A 23,890-nucleotide genomic window follows, 5' to 3' on the forward strand; every position below is an offset into this window, starting at 1 on the left:
TGCAGACGAAAACAAAAAGGTACAGTTAAACACAATTACACTTTAATAAAAACAAAAATGTCATGAACTGACTTTATTTATAGTATAGATTGACAGATGTCCATGTATTCCCAAAGCTTTGTGTAACTCAGTATCTGAGGTTTTCAGTGGGGCAGAGGAAGAGGTTCCTCCATGATTACAGACAGAATATGTCTTTAAAGCTTTTTATGTTCAGTATTATTAAACAAGCGAAAAACTCTTTCTCTCTTTCTTTATTTTTTTCTCTTTCTCTCCTCTCACCCCTTTTTTCAGCATGTTTTGCAAAAGGAGATGTGGAAAAACAGTCACCAACCAGAGGTACGATACATTTTCAGTCTTTTATTGGATATTTTGTTGACAATTTTTAGGAATTAATTGATTGATTTATATGATTAATTAATGATTCACTTGATAAAGATCTTGAACCAGCATATTGCTGCTCAGAATAATTAAATGACTTTCAATAGGCTGATCATGTCAAACACTAGTTTCAGACCTACTCAGATGAAAGAACAAAGTGAAGTGGAAAAATGCATTTAGTGTTCGGCTTAAATTGTAGAGAAGTCGGACATTTTGAGAGTTTTATGGATTGTTGTTTTCATTATAAAGAAGTCACTGACAAGTAAAGAAAGCGTCCAAGACTGACATTGAACACAGTTTATTAAAAACTGACCTTTTATGTTCTGGACCGCTGAGCTCTCCTGAGTCTTTTTTTCTTTCTCTCTTGTTGTCTTGTAATTCCTATAATTTTACGGAAAATGTATGTTAATAATAATAATAATAATAAAAAAATTTATTTGAAGGCGCCTTTCTCGACACTCAAGGACACCGTACATATATATATATATATATATATATATATATATATGTATACACATTAAAAGAGAGAGAAAAAACAATAAAAGTGACAGAGCAATTAGCGTCATGTGGAATAGGCAGGAGTTGTGATTTAAAATCGGGGAATGAATCGATGTTTCTGAGTTGGGCTGGTAATGAATTCCAGAGAAGGGTGGGGAGACGGGCGAAGGGAACAGACAGGTGTAAGGAGGAAGAGGATCTGAGGGAGCGGGAGGGAGTGGGAACATGGAGGAGGTTGGACAGATATGGGGGGTGAGGTTGTGGATGGCCTTGAATGTTAACAGGAGGACTTTGAATTGAATACGGAACTGAACCGGGAGCCAGTGGAGCTGTTGGAGGACAGGAGTGATGTGGTGGACGGAGGGGGTTCGAGTAATGATACGGGCAGCTGAATTCTTGACCAGTTGAAGTTTATGGATGGATTGTGAGGGAGGCCGAAGAGGAGGGAGCTACAGTAATCCAGACGGGAAGTGACGAGACTGTGGACAAGGATGGCGGCAGTGTGGGGGTGTGGGAGGGGCGGAGACGATTGATGTTTCGTAGGAGGAAGTAGGCAGACTGGGTAATGTTATTGATGTGGGATTGAAAGGATAGTGTGCTGTCAAGGATGACACCCAGACTCTTAACCTGGGTGGAGGGTGAAACGGAGGAGTTATCAATAGTGAGGGTTAGACACTGAGCAAGCTTCGTCACCAGATGAAACACCTGTGTTTGTGCATTTTCACTTTGTTACTTGTTGTGCTAAAAATGCAGCATGTAGCAGCTTTATCAGACTGGTGTGAACTGCACATTGTGTACAGGGAGTGTTGCAGCAGAGAGCTACGGTTACAATCCTTTCAATTACAAATAGATAAATAACATAATAATATAGCATGTTTTTGATTTTTGACGATATGCATAATTGCCTGGATCAGAGCTGGTTAAGTGACTTTGATACAAAACAGATGGATGAGGGACTGAACCACGCAGCATCCACTGCTAAGTCTCAATCCATAGCTGCCATGTGATAAAGTTGGTCCATTGCTCCTGAATGAACTCTTTTATTCAAAGGTAAAATCTTTTGTCTCTGTTGAATTAAACTATATTTTGTGTTTCAAATCTGTTTCAGGGTCAGCTCAGGGTGATGAAGGCCAGCCTCTGATTGAAGCACACACACTTCCCTCTCCACAGAGACTCAGCTGTGTGACCCACGTTAATAATGGCAGCCCTAATGACCCTGCTAAGAAGAAACAAGAAAACAGTGATTCAGGCTACGACACTGGAAAAGGTAAACACTGCGTGACCTGTGTGCTTTTATTTTTACTTAGGGATCATTTTGTATAAAGTCCAGAATGCAGGGATAAAACTGAGATCATTTCAGGGACTTGCACGTGACAGAAAATAATATTTATTGATTTATGTATTGTTTTTTTCTCTCCCAGCAGCTAATGTGGATGAGACGCCACAAAGAGGTAACACCTGAACAAATGTTATTAACTGACTCGTAAACTCAGGTGCTACAAATAAGTTTGCTGGTTGTGTCTGTTCACTCTTATCAGGGCATGTCAAAGAGAAGGTAGAAAAGATAAGCCAAAAGGAAAACGAAGATGGACAGACTCCGATCAACAGAGGACCAGGTAATCATTATTAGTTGTAAAAAGTGATTGTTAGCCAACAGCTGCAGCTAATGCTTATTTTATTATCATAATCACAAAAGCAAAAGCAGTTATTGTTGATTAATTTTCTGTCAATCAGCAAATTCTTTATCAGTGTATTGTTTTAGTATTACACTTTATTAGAATCACACATCGTTCTTAACTGGATCTGAGTCCCATCTTAACATAGACAAACATGATGCAGGTGCACCAGAGATCAAAGGACCTGCAGAGAAAGACGTCCGACTGTCAGACACTAAGAAGGAGTTTACATCAGACCCAGCTGGTGTTTCGGACAGATTCACTGAGGACGCACAGCCTGATCAGGAATCTGAGGACGCACAGCCTGATCAGGAATCTGTGAACGCACAGCCTGATAAGGAATATGAGTATGGACGGCCTGATCAGGAATATGAGGACACACAGCCTGATCAGGAATCTGTGAACGCACAGCCTGATCAGGAATCTGTGAACGCACAGCCTGATCAGGAATCTGAGGACGCACAGCCTGATCAGGAATATGAGTATGGACGGCCTGATCAGGAATATGAGTATGGAAGGCCTGATTATGAATCTATGAATGCACAGCCTGATCAGGAATCTGTGAACGCACAGTCTGATAAGGAATATGAGTACGCACAGCCTGATCAGGAATCTGTGAACGCACAGCCTGATCAGGAATATGAGTATGGACGGCCTGATAAGGAATCTGTGAACGCACAGCCTGATCAGGAATATGAGTATGGACGGCCTGATAAGGAATATGAGTACGCACAGCCTGATCAGGAATCTGTGAACGCACAGCCTGATAAGGAATATGAGTATGGACGGCCTGATCAGGAATCTGAGGATGCACAGCCTGATCAGGAATATGAGTATGGAAGGCCTGATAAGGAATATGAGTACGCACAGCCTGATCAGGAATATGAGTATGGACGGCCTGATAAGGAATCTGTGAACGCACAGCCTGATCAGGAATATGAGTATGGACGGCCTGATAAGGAATCTGTGAACGCACAGCCTGATCAGGAATATGAGTATGGACGGCCTGATAAGGAATATGAGTACGCACAGCCTGATCAGGAATCTGAGGATGCACAGCCTGATCAGGAATATGAGTATGGAAGGCCTGATAAGGAATATGAGTACGCACAGCCTGATCAGGAATCTGTGAACGCACAGTCTGATAAGGAATATGAGTACGCACAGCCTGATCAGGAATCTGTGAACGCACAGCCTGATCAGGAATATGAGTATGGACGGCCTGATAAGGAATATGAGTACGCACAGCCTGATCAGGAATCTGTGAACGCACAGCCTGATAAGGAATATGAGTATGGACGGCCTGATCAGCAATCTGAGGATGCACAGCCTGATCAGGAATATGAGTATGGACGGCCTGATCAGCAATCTGAGGATGCACAGCCTGATCAGGAATATGAGGATGCACAGCCTGATCAGGAATCTGTGAACGCACAGCCTGATCAGGAATATGAGTATGGACGGCCTGATTATGAATCTGTGAACGCACAGCCTGATCAGGAATATGAGTATGGACGGCCTGATTATGAATATGAGGACGCACAGCCTGATCAGGAATCTGAGGATGCACAGCCTGATCCGAAATCTTCCACTCAACAGACAGGTTTGGAAAATGTACTATCTGAGCTCGATGCAGAATAATCACAGGGGAAAAACAAACACACAGTCAAAGTGAAAAACAGGAATAGGACACAGGTGACACTTTAAGTCCCCTTCGTAGCATTTCTAAGCAATAAACAAACAGCTGATATATGGATAGAATATATTAGCGTTACATCATAGTGTTTACATCATAAAAGGTAAAAGCTGCTTGAGTTATCACAACTTTTTACAGTTGCTAAGTGTTTGTTTGCTACAACTGTTCAAAAATGTGGGTTAAAAAAACAAGTTTAAGAAAATATAAATAGACATAATATCACAAAATGACATTCATCCTTCTGCTGTCAGTATTTACAAAACACTGTCATTTAATGCTTCAGTGAAACGATGGAGCTCTGACAAGATTAAGAAACAAACTTTGTACTGAAACAATTTAATATAATATTAACATTACTAAAACATCTTTTTCCATATGGATGTATTTCATTGCTTGTGTAAAAAATGATAATTTGCAAACAGCTGCACTTTGTGCTTAATTTCATGATCATAATGTCAAAATCAACAAATCCTCACATCTAAGAACCAGAGAATATTTGTAGTTTTTTAAGTTGACCTAAAAAAATTACTCATTTCATTTATTTGTTTAATGTTTAGGAAGTAAAACAGGGAAGCACGTGAAAACTCCTCCTTCCTCTCCAAATGGTGAGTCACCTTCTTTGACAGGATGCAACTCATCATCTTAAAATCCCAACAGATTTTTGCATTTCACTACTTTGAGAGGATTATTTACCTATCACGGCTACTAGTCACCCAGTCTGTAAGCAGTCACTGCTTAGCCTTTGAGCTTTTGGATTGACTTAAAGATTTTACTGATTACTCCCTCCAGCTTAATCTTGCAGCATTTTTATACTTACTTCCTGTACTTTGTATTTCTTGGATTTTGGCGCCCCCCTGTGGACAAAGCTGTACCTCTTATCTCTTTGCTGATATTGTCCTGTAGATGCTTAAGTGGCGGTGTTTAAAAAAAATCTCATCCTGCTTTCTCTAACAGTCATATGCATCACTCACTTTAAATTTCTGCCCTGAAAAATGTAAACAAAGGCAACGTGCAGTTAATCGCTTCGTCTGACACCTACCCCCCACCAGCGGTTTCAAGCATTGAAAATAACTATATAGAAATAATCAATCATGGTCGGGTTTGCTTTTGTAGGTCATATTGAATAATTAGAATTTATTTCAGTCTGTTTCATAACCAGTGAAAAACTCCTCACAGGAGCTTTAAGTGTAGAAATGTACAGTATCTCATTCAAGTGACCTGGAATCTTGCATGGACAACATTGAATAAACTACTTTAATAATAATAATAGTATTGATGATATAAATAGTAATGATCTGTATTAGCAAAACAAAAATGTTGTACCTATTCAGTAGTTGTGCTTGATGAGCTGTTTTGTAGTGTTTTACATGCAGCGCAGCACCATCAACAGAACAGACGTCTCTACTATTATTTCTGAGAGCTGTGTGTCGTTCAAAAACATACAGTGAAAATGTTTTTACATCATAACTATAATATTACACCTTTAACAGTTTGATTAAATTAAGTTTTATTGAATATAGTCTGTAATTTTATTTTTATAATGAGGTTACTCTTTAAATCCGATAACTTATCATCACATGACTTTAAAATTACAGTCAGATGTTTTGACCCTCATGGGCCACCATTAAAGAAAGGGAAAGAGATATCGGTTTGAACTGTGTACTGTGCAAGGTAATTCATTATATGAGCCCTAATGACTCTGCTACATATGATAAAGAAGACAGAGATTCAGACACAGACACTGTAAAAGGTAAGGTCTATTTCTCTGTCAGTCTTCTGCTGTTGTTTTTTTAATAAAACAATATGTCATTGTAATACATCAGCCAAATGACTTCAAGTCAGAAGCCCAGACAGCAAAGAGATAAAACATATGTACTGAAGCAATTTAATATAACAGTAAAGATATAAAACACATCCACATGTTGTTAGGATTTCTTTCTTCCTCTCACTTTGCCTTTTAGTGCTTACATACATATGTGTAATCTTTGCTGTCACTAATGTTATTATTCTAAGCTGTTGAGGACTGAACCAGTCTCTGTGGTTAATTTGTTTTCCCAGCACTTGATCCACAACATGAGAGGCCACCAAAAGGTCACATTAATACATGTTTTTATTATAACATACACATAACATTATTGTTGATAGATCTATAAATCAGCTGGTTATTTAATAGTTTCAGTACTGCTCTTTATCAACATCACAGATTGCTCTTAACTGGATCGTTTGACTCCCAGTTACAAAGACAGCTTCTGTATGGTTTAAAATCTTAAAGATTAAATGTTTTTTAATTTCTTTTTTTCTGTTTCAGGTTCAGAAAGTACCACCTGGAACCAATAAGTGACAAACCGATTTTTGCAGCTGAAAATAGATCAGATAGCGGCGATGATGGTGAAAAAACAGATAAGAAACAATGTTAAACCAACTCCTCAGAGCCTCAGAGCTCAATACCAACAACAGAAGACACCAGCAACACCAGCACTCCACAGAAGCTGCACAGACAGTTTCAGATCAAGAAAAAGAGGGTGAAAAGGGACAAGACTCGGGTGAGAGTGAGGGGCCGTCAGACAGCAGACCTGCAGATGAAGATACAGCTAAGGGTCAGACTGTTAAAGATAATAAAGAGGTCAAGGTTTGCCCAAAAGAAGAAAAGCCAGGTGAGGATAAAGAAGGACAACAGGAAGGTGAAGTAGTTGTTTAGGCTTTAACACAAACTCTGCAAACTGAAATGAGAAAGGGAAAAAGATAAGCTCATTAAAAAGATCAGACAGACGTACAGAAAGAGCCATTGAGAGGAGAATTAGACGAGTGTATTTTACACATTTTAAAATGTCTAACTTTTCAAAAGGGCAGATCTGAGTTGAACACCTACGGCATGTTAAAAGCAGACTGGTGCTCAGTCTTTATTAAGATTCAAAGAGATCATCTTCTTATACCGACTGTGAGAAACAGTCAGTAGTTAAACTCAGAGTACAGAATGAAATAAATTTGTTCAAACCTTTCACTAAGAAAAATACTACTAAGGTACTTTTCCTTTTAACTATTTTTAATGTTATTCATGTGACCTGTCTGACAGATGAAGAAGAAACAGACGTAAACATAACACAGACCCTGCTCAAAACAAGACAAGAAATAACAGCAGGAACATAAAGAATAAAAAAGATCAAGTGTTGCTGTTTTGTATAGTTACATTTTTTTTTTTAATATTTAGTATCTACTAATCATTTGTATGTGTGTTATTTTTTAATCTAACAAATGTAAGTTATTTTAGTGTAACTAATTAAGCAGCACTAATTTTATGAATGTCATGCTAGGACCTTTGATTGTTTATATACGGGAGCCACTACAGTACAACAGAATGAGTGATGAGAATATTATGTGCTTAGCTGGACATCCAGTGACTTAAAACAACAGATATTTGGCATTTTTAAAAGCTGATTTTCTTTTTTTGCTAATTTTTTGAAGTTGCTTGAGGAGGTCAGGGTAAATTTGTCACTAACTATTGGTGCTTTTCATCCGTAGATGTTTTTGCTATAGTGAATAGCAGTAGTAGTTGTGATGATGAATGTTTTGTAAATGTAATTGCACTGATCATTAAAAGCTAATTTATTTCTAGTTTCTTCCCTCTCTGTTAATGATCAAAGCTCAGACTCTGTTCACTTTTATTCATTTTATCTATTCATTTAACATACATTTTAAAGTTTAGTAAAGGTGTGATCAACAGATCGACTACTCTCATACTGACACTGCATCAGGGCTATAAGTGAGTAACTATAAGGACCTTAATGTGTCAGTAGTGTCAGCTCTTGCCTCTAGTTATGCACCGATTTCTGGAGATAATACACACTGATCAGCCATAACATTATGGTCACCAGCCCTGACCCGTCGAGGCACGGACCACACTTGACCTCTGAAGGTGTGCTGAGGTATCTGGCACCATCTTATCTTGGGAATATCGTTTCCATGAACGGGTATACTTGGTCTCCAACAATGTTTAGGTAGGTGGTACATGTCAAAGTAACATCAGCATGAATGGCAGGACCCAAGGTTTCCCAGCAGAACATTGTCCAATGTGAGGTAGGTGATTGGCGATCCTGTGGTTTTCTAGGGACTGTTTTTACACACGACCAGTGCATTAATGTCATATCTACTGTACTGGCTGAGAATGTCCCGAGGATTACAGCAGCCTGCTCTATTAACCTACATTACATGATCGTGTGAACACAGACTGTGTGAGGTGGATAGACAGAAAGGTATTGTATACAAGTATTTAGTATATTTATATCAAGATTTAATATAAATTGCACAGCGTATACTTAATATAAATGTGTTTTTTGACGACAATTGTCTGTCTGTGGTCTAGCGATCCAAATCTCGCGTTGTAGCTTAAAGTCTCGCGCTGTGGCTGGCAGCCAATCAGAGAAGCCGCTGAGCGCTTAATCAGGAAGTATCTATGCATAAGAGCAGCCAATCGCAGGTATCTGTTGTTGCCGCTGTAGAGATCCCACTAAACTGCTGAAAACTGCTTTTGAAGTTACCAAATGTTTGTTAAATTCATTCGCTGTGCTGTTGATGAAGCAGTTGACTATGTGTTAAAACCCTTGTGTTGAACGAACGCCGAATTGGCCGGGTTTTTTTTTTAAAATCCCTGTCATGGAAAGAGATGAGTGATGGCGAGCTGGAAGAACTGATAAACTGGGAGCCGCATTCCAACAAACCTCAAGGGAGAGGACAGCAACAATCATCAGCTTATAGAAATCATCAACCGATCCGAAGTCATCCAACTCTGACCTGTGCGGTAGGAAAGGACTCTCGGACTCTTTATTTAGTTTTTGGACCTTTGTGCCTGAAATGTTTTTTTGATTTAAAGGACAATTCTAAATGAACTTTTGAAAAGAAAATTCCATATAATTTGAGTTTAAAATATTATATGAATGTTTTGAACTGTCTGGTCGACAAAAAAGAGAATTTAATTTGTGAATTGTTATTTATTTTATTTTTTATTTTTCATTTTCCTTAATATAAGGCATTTTGCTTAAACCCATTTCAAGTCTCCTGAGTTATTAAATATTGCCATCAGTTTCATTTTCCTTCTCTTTCCGAGTTTAAAATCTTCTAGTTTAATTTCTCTAGTCCAACACTTGATGTTTAGCAATCATATTATTATCATAACAGATAAATTATAGTAAATATATGTATTATGTGCTACATATTGCTCATGTATATCGTGAAAGTAGCGCCGTGGAGACCTGGCATTGTCTGGTACATGGTAAGCACTGGAGAAGTTGCCGTGTGGAAATCCCCACTCTGTTGACTGTTACTCTCTGAGCTAACCAGCTATCTCGGGGCTTCTGCTAATTGCTACATGTCGCTAGCCCTCTCGACCTGTACCAGAAACGTTACAACACACAGGCATCACAATGTTACGCGTCCATTTGACTGAAAGTAAATGAGTTTAACGAGATAATTAACGGAGAATGATTGGCGCAAAAATAATAGCCATTTTGAATTTTTACAAAATGCTTCGATTACGTGACGCCCCAGTTCACCCAGGCATACAGTAGAAGTGGTACCCCCTGAATGCGTCAGTACTCAAGTACCTACCCGAGCTAGACCTGACACCTGTAAGGTTTATGGGTCTCAGGTTGCTGCATCAGAATGATCTCCACTGAAGAGGCTTGGACTGTCTCAGCGGACAGAGAGACATTCTAGAGACACCAAGCACCATCATACCTGAGAGGAGTCAGTCTAGTAGTGAGAGGCATGATCTTCTTCCTCTTGCTCCCTGCTCGACTGTAGATCAGCACTCTTCTGTCCCTGTGACTGAGCCAGCCTGGGAAACTCTTTACCGAGACATGACCCGTGGCTATATGACTGCTTCTTCGTGTCATTTTCAGCGCATAGAAATTTTTGTCTTTCGTATGCCTAACATTGCAGGAGAGGCAATGAATAGAAGGCGCTGCTGCAGAGGCTTGGTCCACTTCAGTGAGAGGCATGAACTTCCTCTTCTCGCTCTCGGCTCATCTTCAGATCAGCCGCCTTCTTTCCCTGTTGATGAGCCAGCCTGTGACAACAGCGAAACTCTTGGTGGCTCAGACACACCGCAGCCTGCTGGCAGCGGACCAGGAGAAATTAGGTGTAAGATCACAGCTGGAACTCCAACTCTTCCCAACAACAAAGTGGAAGACGGGATAAATAGGCAGAAGATGAGTCAGAAGAACGAGCAGACGAAGACTAAGAAGAACAGGCAGATGAAGACTCAGAAGCTGAGGCAGATGAACAAGCAGGATAGCATCCAGCTGATCAAGCAGGAGAAAAGTCAGAACGATCAGGAGAACAGTCAGAAGATCAGCAAGAAGAAGAAGAAGGAGAAGAGGTATCAGCTGGAGTGTGACAGGAGTGGGTACAGGAAAAGATAAAGAGTGTCACGCTCTCTCCTCTTTTTTCTTCTTTTTCCACTTTTCTTTCAGGGTTTACTCCGGGTGCTCCGGTTTCTTCCCACATTTTTAATTCGGCCATTAAAATAAAATACAATTTAGAAAAAATAAAATAAGCATTTCAAAAGTATTTATTCTGATGTAATGGTGTTGATTCAGTGCAATTAGGAAAGTTGAGGACCGCAGTTCTGGGACCACATATCCAGTACCCTTGTGTTTATGCGACAGTGCCACCTTTTGCACGGATGTAAAATAGCAACTAAGGAAGTGTTCTGCCGAAATACAACTTTTTGTCATACAACTTCTAGTTTTAAAGGTTTATTACACTTAAATACAAATTCTACAAAACGTTTAAAGGTTTATTACACTTAAATACTAAGTTCTACAAACAGTAGGTTTATTTACTTTAATGTGTAAAATTTTACTTTAACAGTGCCTGATGTAATGCATGAGAGGAAGAGGACAGCCATCTTTTAACTGAAGAACTCCACTAAATTGTTATTGTATGTTTGAACTTTTAAAAGTGGATCAAATGCAGTGTATGCAAGATGGTATTATAGGACACGATACTGAAAGGGAACACAGGCCACACAAACCAAGAGGCGACATACTACAAGATCCCAATGCTTAATATAAATAAGATGTAGAGTATCTGATTGCATTCAGTCAGGTGCTTGTTTGACAGTGTTTAAAATATATCTCTGTTTCTTCTTTTATGTTTATATTACTCAGAGGTTCAGCATGTTGACTCACACACTGACATGGAGTGTTTATACTCTCTGGCAATCCTTAATACATTCTCAACGACATGGTTCCAGTGAATGGTTAAATAACAGCATTTTAATAGAGCAAAAATAAATACAATTTTTATTCTAGTAGACATTTCAACGTTTTCTAAGATGTCAAATATGTCTGGCTTAATCACTGGCATGACACCTAGAATTTTGTATTTGATGAAATGGTACAGCAATAGAACTAATGCATTTTAATAATTCAGTCGCTGGACATCATCGAGTTTGAATGAAGGGCTGAAATAAGCCAACAGAGAAAATATATGAAACTGTCAGGCAGTGTGGAGGAAGATAATTGTTCTGGCCTAAAGCTACTCAGTGGCGAAAGTGAAAGCTGCTTGTTAAGTAGTTTTACTGTAACTTTGTAACATAATAGATTTTGTCAGTAATTTAGCACAGTCATACGATGCATACACTAATGGAGGCGACCAAAAGAATACATTTTATTTATTACATTTTATTACATTTACCATGAAGTTTTAGGACTATTACAATTTATGAGTAGATCCCCAATGGTATCTCAAACTAAATCTCATGGGGAGATTTATCAGATGATTAAACATGTGTTTTCAGATTTAATTTGGCTATCAATTATTGACATTATTGATTATTGACATAATTCACTAACAAAAAGGAAAAGTAAAGGAGAAAATTAAAATGATTTTAAATGATTTATTCTTAAATTACAATTATTAATTACAATCTGACAACATTTTAAAAGACTAATGATTTTTTGCCAATTTATGTTTTTTTTGTTTTAGGCTATAAATAGTAAACTCATTTTTAGATCGGTATTTTGATATAAAATATGAATAAATAAAATACATAAAATATAAAATAAAGGTAATATAATAACCCAAATGTGGATGTTATGTTTTGTTTGAATAATAATGAAGATAAAAGCTATGGGAACAAGCAAAAATTCAAAACATATCATAAAAGGTCCATGGTTGCATGAGGTTGACTCATTAAATTGGTACTTTATATCACTGTAACTTAGACTTACTGTAACTGAATGGATAACACCTGTCAAATGTGACTGTGTATCTTTTCATTTAGTGGCAATACAAACTGATTGCAATTGAAGGAATAGAATTTAATCAATCAACTACTTTAAACAAAGTGGTTTTGTATCAACATCCATTGGGATCTATTTAAATCATAGATATTTAGTTTTCATTGGTTTCACACTTTATAAGACATTGCATGTTTTTATCTATATTTATTTTTATAATGGAGTTATTGTGTATTTTATTCTTTTTTTAAATCCTAGAAAAGCACAACGTCCCAAACTGAGTGTTGTAGAGTATCCAGCAGGAGACCATTTATGTATAAAACATTTTCCTGACACTACAAAGGTTTATAATGAAGTTATTGTGTATTGTTATTATAAAAACAACCCTAATATATAAAAGCACAGTTCCCCCCAAATCATTGCTGTAGTATAAGCAAAATGACATTATTTAGGTGTCACGTCATTTTATTGACACTACACCTAACCAGGGCGAAGTTATTGAATATTGTTGTAGTGTCCTTTTTCGGCATTGCAATTTGCAGATGGTCCCTGCGCACTCTTCTGACAGCAGTTTGTGCATCACCGCCAAAACAGCCCGGAGGACGGCTCATTCTGTTGAAGATGGGCTTGTAGCGTACTGTCTGCCTTACTGCGGTGCGTGTCGTTTTAATAAAAGCAATGTTTCGCTGCAGAGTTATCGATCCAAGAAAGCCGAATCTGTGAATATGTTTCCAACTTTACTCCTCCTGGGCTGGCGATGAAAAAGTGAAAGTAAAGTTCCGACTGCGGTCGTCGTGTGTCGGATTCCTGGGATTTTCCAGCTTCCCTGAAATGGCTCGTTACTATTTCCTGGCCTGTTTCATCTGGTGAAACCTGTTCTGGCCTAAAGCTACTCAGTGGCGAAAGTGAAAGCTGCTTGTTAAGTAGTTTTACTTTGTAACATAATAGATTTTGTCAGTAATTTAGCACAGTCATACGATGCATACGCTAATGGCGGCGACCAATAGAATACATTTTATTTATTACATTTTATTACATTTACCATGAAGTTTTAGGACTATTACAATTTATGAGTAGATCCCCAATGGTATCTCAAACTAAATCTCATGGGGAGATTTATCAGATGATTAAACATGCGTTTTCAGATTGAATTTGGCTATCAATTATTGACATTATTGATTATTGACATAATTCACTAACAAAAAGGAAAAGTAAAGGAGAAAATTAAAATGATTTTAAATGATTTATTCTTAAATTACAATTATTAATTACAATCTGACAACATTTTAAAAGACTAATGATTTTTTGCCAATTTATGTTTTTTTTGTTTTAGGCTATAAATAGTAAACAAATTTTAAGATCGGTATTTTGATATAAAATATGAATATATAAAATACATAAAATATAAAATACAGGTAATATAATAACCCAAATGTGGATGTTATGTTTTGTTTGAATAATAATGAAGATAAAAGCTATGGGAACAAGCGTTTTTTCTATATCGCTTATTGTTCCCTCAGCCACCGCTAGATGGTGCTGTTGTTCTGTGCCGCTGAGAAGGTGGAGGTTGACGGTTCAGTGTTTTTCCTTCTTTGGACCACTTTTGGCACTGACAATAGCAGCCCTAATACTCTGTTGTACTACTACAACAGAGTATTAGGGCTGCCTTAAAGGGAAAAAAATCTGAGATAATGAGATAACAGTTGTAATTTTAGGCTATGGCCTATATGCTATTTGAAGGGGAATATCAGAAGAGCAGACAGCCGTCTCGAGAGGTTCATGTATGTTTTGCTTCCATGCTACCAGGTGTGTTCAATCAATGTGACCCTGGCTAAAGTGGTATTAAACCTCCTGTGCAATCATTCACAAGTCTATCTTCATAAGATGGTTTATGGTCCTCATTGTAACGCAGGCAGCTGGCTGCTCTCCTGATATTCCCCTTCATAAAAACAGATAGGCTAACAATAGCCTAAAATTATGACTTTATTCTCGACTCGTAATATTACGATTTTCTCTAATTACTTTTTTCTCGTAAAATTATGACATCATTTTCGTAATCTCAGATTTTTTTTACTTTAACCCGGCCCTCATACTGGCGTGTATAGAAAATACAAGAAAGTCTTTCAGCGCTAATGGGCTAGCTATAGCACCGAAGAAAAACAGCTTATTGACTTTAAGCACATGAAAATAAGTTAACATTTTTACCCATAGTCTTAAGATTTTGGACTGACATGAGTAGTTTAATTCACATCCCATTTATTTTACCCATTGTCAGCCTAGCATGTAGGCTATGGGCATAAACAATGGTCAGGTATCCATCTTATTATTATTAGTATTATTCACTTACTTACTTCAGTTAGACTGTAGAAAAAGACTTACTTTCACGTTGACGTTTGCCTAGCATCTCTCCCCTCCCCTTCCCTCCGGGCTGTGTTGGCGTTGACGCTCAAACTGCTGGGAAGAGTGCGCAGGGACCGTCTGCAAATTGCAATGCCGAAAAAGGACATTATAAAAATATTCAATAAATTCATCCTGGTTAGGTATAGTGTCAACAAAATGACTTCACACCTAAATAATGTCATTTTGCTTATACTACAGCAATGATTTTGGAGGAAATGTGCTTTTATATATTAGGGTTGTTTTACAATAACAATACACAATAACTTCATTATAAACCATTGTAGTGTCAGGAAAATGTTTATATACATAAATGGTCTCCTGCTGGATACTCTACAACACTCAATTTGGGAAATTGTGCTTTTATACAATTTCTAGGATTTTTTAAAAGAATAAAATACACAATAACTCCATTATAAAGCAATGTAGTGTCACCAAACCACAGACATTTCACATTGAATCATCAAAGCGATCTCTTCAAAGAAGAAGAGACATGGCTGAAGAAATTCTTAAAGGATCAGGTATTAGTACACTTAGATTATTAATTAATTAATAGATTATTATTTTGTTGGACTCTCCATGCCAAATCAACAGGTTTTTTTTTTACCACTAACTCAACTAGTTCCACAACTTAACTGAAGCTGTATATACAGTATATGTATGTGTGTATATATATATATATATATATACACACACACCCACACACACACACACACACACACGTATACATAGGCCTATACATTTTTTAAAATTACGAATCAATTATTGTCTACTGTTATGCTTTACAGGTTTCCTTAATTTAAAATGTACTTAAAATGATGTATGTATTTATCTCCATGTATATTCAGTGTGAAACCTGTCGAAGATGGTTCCACATGCATTGCCTTTGAATGACGCCAGCACAAATACCAAACAAAGATACCCCTTGGCATTGTGTATTGTGCAACAACTCTAACTAGAGAGGCTACAGGTGAGTTTGGCTTACTGTTACCAGAGCTTTAAAGGTTAATGTCTGAAGAATGTAGGGAATCAAAATGTTTGCAAGTGCAAGAATCCTCTTTTTAAAATCTTAATGGGAACTTTGTGATTTTACCTGGTGCCATAATGGTAGTTGTTTACTTATAAACTGCATGTCCATAAATCTTGTTCAGCACAAATAATGTCGAACGTGCAAAAAAACAAAAACTGTGCTGCAATTGATGTGTAACTGAAATATTCTTGATAAAAGGTTATAGCTGTGTAAGCTGTTTATTTTGCCACATATACACGCTAATTTTGTCTTTCAGTTTGTTGAACATGTTAAAAGGGAGCCTGTTTAAACGGCTGTTCATAAAGTATATGAGTATATATTTTTATGCTACACAAGTATACAATTCAAAACATATCATAAAAGGTCCATGGTTGCATGAGGTTGACTCATTAAATTGGTACTTTATATCACTGTAACTTAGACTTACTGTAACTGAATGGATAACACCTGTCAAATGTGACTGTGTATCTTTTCATTTAGTGGCAATACAAACTGATTGATTAAATTCTATTCCTTCAATTGCAATCAACTACTTTAAACAAAGTGGTTTTGTATCAACATCCATTGGGATCTATTTAAATCATAGATATTTAGTTTTCATTGGTTTCACACTATTCAAGACATTGCATATTTTTTATCTATATTTATTTTTATAATGGAGTTATTGTGTATTTTATTCTTTAAAAAAAAAAAATCCTAGAAAAGCACAACGTCCCAAACTGAGTGTTGTAGAGTATCCAGCAGGAGACCATTTATGTATAAAACATTTTCCTGACACTACAAAGGTTTATAATGAAGTTATTGTGTATTGTTATTATAAAAACAACCTTAATATATAAAAGCACAGTTCCCCCCAAATCATTGCTGTAGTATAAGCAAAATGACATTATTTAGGTGTCACGTCATTTTATTGACACTACACCTAACCAGGGCGAAGTTATTGAATATTGTTGTAGTGTCCTTTTTCGGCATTGCAATTTGCAGACGGTCCCTGCGCTTCTGACAGCAGTTTCTGCATCAACGCTAACGTCAGTTATACAGCCCGGCTCGTTCCGTTGAAGATGGGCTTGTAGCGTACTGTCTGACTTACTGCGGTGCGTGTCGTTTTAATAAAAGCAATGTTTCGCTGCAGAGTTATCGATCCAAGAAAGCCGAATCTGTGAATATGTTTCCAACTTTACTCCTCCTGGGCTAGCGATGAAAAAGTGAAAGTGAAGTTCCGACTGTGGTCGTCGTGTGTCGGATTCCTGGGATTTTCAAGCTTCTCTGAAATGGCTCGTTACTATTTCCTGGCCTGTTTCATCTTCACCTCCTGTCTGGGTGAGTTTGTCTGCAGATCATGCCTGTGGTGATGTTTAAAGCTTTGCACTTCTGCGTTGACATGAAAAGTACAGATTAGGTAATCATTTACCCAAAGTTGAGTTCAATAGTTAAGAAAGTAGGTAAAATTGTGTCTCTTTACATTATTTAGTGTGAACTGTCATATGAAAAAAACAAAAAACATAAAAAAGCCACTCTTTGCTCAGCCTTCTTGCTCATACAGTGACCATGTCAGAAAGGTGTGGCCCAAGGCAGATGAGACAATGTTCAGACATATTGAATATTTCCACAGATCTTAATCTGTTGTTTTCATACTTTCTTTTTCTGCTGTTTGCTACTGCAAGCGTTCAGCCTTCTATTGAAATGTGTTTCTAATATATTGGAAACAGCTGACTTGGCTTAACACTATTAACTTGTCTCAAAACATATCTTACATTTGTATCAGTAGCTCTCCAGTGTTACCAAAAACTGAACATTATAAGCTTCATGCAAAAAGAAATGATTGCATATTTGCTTTTTATTTTCATTTAAAGAGCAGGTCTATATTATATCTAAATCTAAATGTTGTATGTGTGAAGTGATGTCGTAATACTCACGTGTAAATGGTTGCAAGTAACTGTGAATTAACATTCCTTAATTGATGATCTAACATTATCTATCATTAAGTGTATACTAATCACATACAGTCACAGTGACTTCATCATTTCTTAATGGTGAGCAACAGGAATACATGATGCAGCCTGCAGTAGTTCATGCGCTAGTTAAGCATTACTTAAGTATCTAAAGTGTTACCATTCTCTGAAGCAGCTGAGATCCTTCAAACTGAACTCTGCACTTTGGTGTGCTCATGCTGAAGTGGTTGCACAAGATTCATCTTGCACATTCAATAACACGTAATCAGTGTATTTGCACATTACGTCTCTGTACACTGTATTTGCAAAATTATAACTCTGTACACTGTACTCTAGTTAGTTAGTTAGTTATTAGTTTATTTCATCGTGTCATGCACAAAAATGTGCCCAGCCCACATGGGCTTACAAGACACTACAGTCAAAACAAGCAAGAGCAAAGGCTGAAGGAGAAGTAAAGAACAGTTACACCTCAAAATACATCAAACACTGTCTAATAAAGTATGAGAAACAAAACAAACAACAAAACAGAAACATCAAACATAAAGTGTTCTACTACGCTGTTGGAGAGCCTTAAACACAAATTCAGCCAACTGAAATACTTCATGTGTGAATAGAAACTGAAGTCTGCATTCTTCAGACATAGATAACAAATCAGGACAATCTGCAGGCATTTTGCCAGAAAGATGACATCTGAGATTGTGATACAGAGGACAGCAAAACAAAAAATGACAGACCTCTGTGCTCGAGTTAGGTTCAGGGTGACATAAAGCTCTGTATGGTAATATCTTTAAGCAAACAAAGAAAGATGTTCTTAGTTAGTCTGTTATGCGGCATGTTGATTATCTGTTCCACAGTCGCAATATGTCACCCTTATGCCGCACCTCACATGGTTCCCAGCCCATGTCACCATAAATAGCATGTTTTGGGGCGTTTTTATGCACACCCAGACTTGGTTTGCTTACGGTAACCCCAGACCCCTGCACCATAATCTAGAATGGGACAAACACAAGATTTATAAAGCTGTGTGTAGGTTTTATAACCAAGATCCCTACATAACTTCGCCTTATTAAGGACAGCTCCCAGTGTTCTACCTACAGAGTCTGATAACACTTTTATTCCCTCTTCAAATGTAAGGTGGTCATCAACAGTAAGTCATAGGTATTTGTATTTCTTCGTGAATGCCAGAGGCGCTGTGCCAAAAGAAAATCTAAACTCAGTCTGTAACTCTCCCTTCTTCCTGAAATGCATAAACTGAGTTTTGTCTCTGTTTATCTTTAACCTCCAGTTAGTGCACCAACAGTACACAATATTCAACAAACTCTGAAGGTCATCTTCATTCTCAGCAAGTATGAATATTCAATTCAATACATGTCTGTAACCAACAGATTATAAAACTGAACCAGCAGGTGATTATACAGCCCATACTGATCCTTCAGGAGGAAGATAGCAGGAGAATATTATAAAACAATACTCGGACACCAGATGCTTCAACTGTAAAAACAAAAGTACCATCTACTGATTAATCAATTAAACGTACACTGAATGAACTGAAAATGTCATTTCTCACCAAAATCCCCACACCACCTGTGTACTGTACCAACTGTACAAACTGTATTTTAGATTTTAGATTTACTAGATGAGCTTATTTGCTGTAGCATTCTTGGATGTGTATATTTCTTTCTTCTAGTGTTAGGGTTGTTTTAACTGTGTATTTATTCTGGTGCTGTACACCACAATTTCCCTGTCTGTCTGTCTGTTCAGCTGGCTGATTACTCTTCAATTCAAAATTCCACACTTCAACCATTCAACACTCTTCCACACTTAATGCTGCATATTTTCATACCTCTCTTTGTGTCTAGTTGCAGGGCAGTCTACAAAATATGCCCTCAAGGGGGCTGTGGTACACTTCAGGCCAGACGTCTCTGGACAACCGAATACAATTCTGTGGAAACATAAAGGAAACAAGGTGGTAGAGCTGGACGATGAGAAGCAGGTTACAATGTACAGCCTGTTTGAAGGCAGAGTCACTCTCAACTCTACCTCTGCAGAACTTCAAATCACAGGACTCAGATTTGAAGACAGCGGAGAATATGAATGTGAAGTAGAGATAAACAAAAAATTAGATAGACGGAATTATGCATTGGAGGTCATAGGTAAGTTTTTTTAGTAACTTTTGTGGTTTTATACAATAAATCGATTGTTGGTACCTAAAGTGTATCGCTGGGAGTAGATGGGTTGCTTTAACAAATGATATAAACAAAATTAAATGGATTTTTAGGCAAAATTTTGCCTAAGTATCTCAAAATAATAACTTAGTATATGAATATTTAAACTTAGTATCTCAATATTATCTCAAAATTTTGACATGCTAAGTCATTATTTTGAGAAATAAAGTTTCTCAATATAATGACTTACACGTCTTACCATCCAAGTGGCAGAAACAGGCTTCCATACGAGCCTTATTCATACTGAAACCATAATCAATCTGTCATGTACCATCATGTTTATCTCAAACCAAGAAGTATTGTTACTTAACATTTTCTGATCAGCAATTTATTCCCCTTATACTCTATACTAGGTTTTACATTTTGCCAAAGTTTTGTTTGGTTTAATTGTTTAATAATTTAGCTATGTACTGCTTATGTTTTCATTAAGACAAGGTTGCCATGCCGACCATATCCTGTGAGATGAATGATGCATCTGGAATCCAGGCGACGCTGGTGTGCTCTGCAGAGCCCAGACCGCCTCAGTGCCAACTGAAGTTTGAGTGGAGTTCACAGGGAAAACCACACCCAGGACCAAATTACACAATATCCCTGGGAGATAAACACGATGAGGAAGTGTACAGCTGTTCAGTGAGAAACCCTCTGAGCAGTGAAACAGCTACATTCACAGCAAAGGAATGCTACCCTGGTACGACTTTACATAGACACTATATAGTATGTTTATGTTGTGTAATGTTTCTTTCCAAGCACATGCACTTTCAGAAAATGCTGAACTTAGTTGAGCTTTAGTTTTTACAAGGCCTGACCGGAATAAATGTATGAATAGATATCAAAGTGATTTACAAGATTAATATATCCTTTAGTTTTTGTCTCAAGAGAGAAGACGTGACCTCATATTCATATTCTAGACAAAGTGTCCCGTGTTACAGAACTATATGGAGTTGTTTTTGTTTTGCATGTAATATAATTAGAAATGTGTCTAACTTTGACTTCTGTGTTTCTGTGCAGACAGCAGTTCATCTGTAGCTCTGATTGTCAGTTTGGTCATCACAGGTTTAGTAATTGTTACAATTTTGGGCATAGTGTACTTCAAACGACAACAAAAAGGTACAGTAAGAAAAAAAACACTTTAATCCAAAAGAAATTTTTTTTTTTTTTTTCTTTTATTATTGACTCAAACATGCTTTATTTCTTTTCTCTTCCTCTCCTCTCACTCTTATTTTCAGCATGTTTTGCCGAAGGTGGTGTCAAAAAACAGTCACCAACCAGAGGTACGCTACATTTTCAGTCTCATATGTTGGGTTGTGACTGTAATTCTTTTATCAGATATTTTGTCGACAATTTTAAGGAATTAATTGATTGATTTAAAAAATCAACTGGTCATTTATAAAGTTTCAAAAAGACCCAAAGCTCAAAACATCTTGGATTTGCAATGCAAACTGTGTTTACAGTTTACTATGAGGCAAAGCCATGAAGAGCTTGAACCAGCGAATCAAGCAGGTTCATCAGGCAGGTGTCGTCTGCTCCTTGTGTACAGAGAGTGTTGCAGAGCAGACCGAGCACAAAGCTCCAAAGCACCACAATCCTTTAAATGTGGATAAATAAATTAGGGTTAGGGTCACAGCTGAAACTCTTCTTATATTTGTACTGATGATACATAATGATAGATATTGGTGCATGCTGTGGTTGCTTAGACGGCGGCTCTCATGTGAAAAAAGTTGTTCTCAAATTTCTCTGAAATATTTTGTGTTAAAATCAGTTTCAGGCTCCGAGGAGGAGACGGCTCAGGGTGATGAAAAAAAGGCTCTTATTTACAGAGCACCCATACTTCCCTCTGATAAGCCACTTAGCCCACGGGGCTCCGTACAAGGTAATAACATGAGTCCTAATGACCCTGCCAGCTATCACTTTTATATTTGTTTTGTGGGATATTTTGTATAAAACACAGATTAGAGTAATGAGATTGACATAATTTTAGGGAGTGAGTGTCACAAGTTAAAATTAATTAAAACATTAAAGGACTAGAAATCATTTTCCCTTCATCTTCTGTTCCACAGCTCCTGTTTCACAAGATAAGGGTTCACCAAAATGTCTTTTTTATAACTTAGACACATGATAACGGGCTGCTAAATAAGTTTGCTGGTTTTGACTGTTCACTCTTTCCAGAGTTCATTGCAAAGAACATAGACAATCTAAACAAATGCAAGGATGAATGGACTCCGCTCATAAAAGGCCCAGGTAATTTCTGTTCTTGTAAAAAGCTGCAGCTGATGCTTATTTTCATGATCATCGTCACAAAGCAACAAGTCCTCACATTTAAGAAGCTGTGACCAGACAATATGTGTGTGTCAATCAATAAATGTATTGTTTTAGTTATGCTTTTTATTAAAATATTGTTTGACTCTTATCACTATCATTCATTTTTATTTGTGTTTTAGGTTTCAAAGGTAACAAAGGCGAGCATGAGGAAACTTTCACTCCTCCTTCCTCTTCACTTTGTAAGTCACCTTCTGGACAGGATCCGAGGCATCACGCTAACATCAACAATGAGGATGAAGATCCAGACCAGCAAGAAGAACCTGCAGAGAAACATGTCCCACAGTCTGACCCCTCTGACCCTAAGGAGGTTAATGAACACGACCCAGCTGGTGTTTTGGATGACTTTACTGATCGGGGATCTGCTTCTGCTTCAGGTTTGGAAAGTACACTGTCCTACTAGATGCAGAGTGATCACAGGATTTTTCTTTTTTATTATTATTTCCTTTACTTTATATTTTTAACTCTTATGTTTTTCTCCTACATCTTTATGTTCTTATATAATTCATAATGTTTTTTATTTGTTTTGAAAATTTAGAGAGTATGATATGTCCTTCAAGTGGTTTGGAATATATTCATTAGTTGTGCTTATTGACAAAATGTGTTATTGCATGCAGTGTAACACCATCATAAAAAAGGTGGAGCTGTGGGCTGTTCCTGGCAAGAATTGACCATGAAAATGTTCTGTGGATAGTTTAATGACATCATACCAGCTATATTACAACGTTCACACTTTAATTAAATTGGATTGTATTGAATATAATCTGTAATTAAATTATGTATAATCAGGTTGCACTTTAAATCTAATCCCAAAATATTCCAATTGTTGTGTTTTGGAAAATGTGGTGTTTTGACCTTTAGGGCCACCATATCAGTTTAAATTGAAATATGTCATTTCAGGATAAATTATCATAACTTTTGGGATCCTCTGACTTACAGGGTTGGATAAGGCAGCTTAGGGTGAGGAAGACAGGCCTCCTGACAGAGATTAGTTTATTTAAAACTAATTTTAGAAAAAAGTATGGTATCACAAAATGTCTTTATTTAATGTCTGTTATTTTCTGTCTTCCTTCTTCTGTTAATATTTACTAAACACTCTGTCATTTTATGCCTCAATGACAGAGCCCTCCCAGCTACAAATGTTTTGTTCTAAGAACGTTCTGAGAATGTTACGTGCAATGTTCTGGTAATGTTTTGAGCGGGAAGTTTTTATGTGGTTCCCAGAATGTTCCTTATAATAGCAGGAGAACGTTCTCTGAAAACATTTTCAGAAAGTTGCAGTGAGAATTCTCAAATCACATTTCAAGAACGTTTTATAAATCACATTCTGATAGTTCAGGCCGTACTAACATCCTGAAAAGATCCTCAGAATGTTGCAGTTAAAATGTTTTGTCTTAGTTTAAGTTTTAACGTTACAAGAACTTTATTTGTAATGATAAACATCCTTACAACATTCTTTTAGTGCTTTTATATCCATGACCT

The 23,890-nt window shown here is 37.2% G+C and overlaps 2 protein-coding genes across 2 annotated transcripts in view; both read left to right on the forward strand.

Annotated features, from left to right (window-relative positions):
* The window catches only part of LOC138592609 (uncharacterized), a 44,459-nt gene that overhangs the window by 19,107 nt on the left and 1,462 nt on the right, over nt 1-23,890 (forward strand). The gene's annotated exons all lie outside the window — the stretch shown is intronic.
* Nucleotides 16,937-22,811, forward strand: LOC138592112 (coxsackievirus and adenovirus receptor homolog). The gene is made up of 8 exons (XM_069662741.1): nt 16,937-17,235; nt 19,727-20,020; nt 20,523-20,780; nt 21,101-21,199; nt 21,319-21,363; nt 21,852-21,962; nt 22,259-22,330; nt 22,531-22,811. The coding sequence occupies exons 1-8, from the start codon at nt 17,187-17,189 to the stop codon at nt 22,809-22,811; spliced, it is 1,209 nt and encodes a 402-aa protein (XP_069518842.1). The 5' UTR covers nt 16,937-17,186.

This window comes from Semicossyphus pulcher, unplaced genomic scaffold (assembly GCF_022749685.1).
Source record: "Semicossyphus pulcher isolate SPU_LCO1_2020_fin unplaced genomic scaffold, fSemPul1.0.p SCAF_15, whole genome shotgun sequence".
Lineage (NCBI taxonomy): Eukaryota > Metazoa > Chordata > Actinopteri > Labriformes > Labridae > Semicossyphus > Semicossyphus pulcher.

What these genes read in the sequence shown, in the direction of transcription:
- LOC138592112 (XM_069662741.1), top strand. Translation starts at nt 17,187, where the DNA reads ATGGCTCGTTACTATTTCCTGGCCTGTTTCATCTTCACCTCCTGTCTG. An exon ending in CATCTTCACCTCCTGTCTGG is followed by an intron (nt 17,236 to 19,726) that starts GTGAGTTTGTCT and finishes CTTTGTGTCTAG; the next exon opens with TTGCAGGGCAGTCTACAAAA. An exon ending in AGCAAAGGAATGCTACCCTG is followed by an intron (nt 20,781 to 21,100) that starts GTACGACTTTAC and finishes GTTTCTGTGCAG; the next exon opens with ACAGCAGTTCATCTGTAGCT.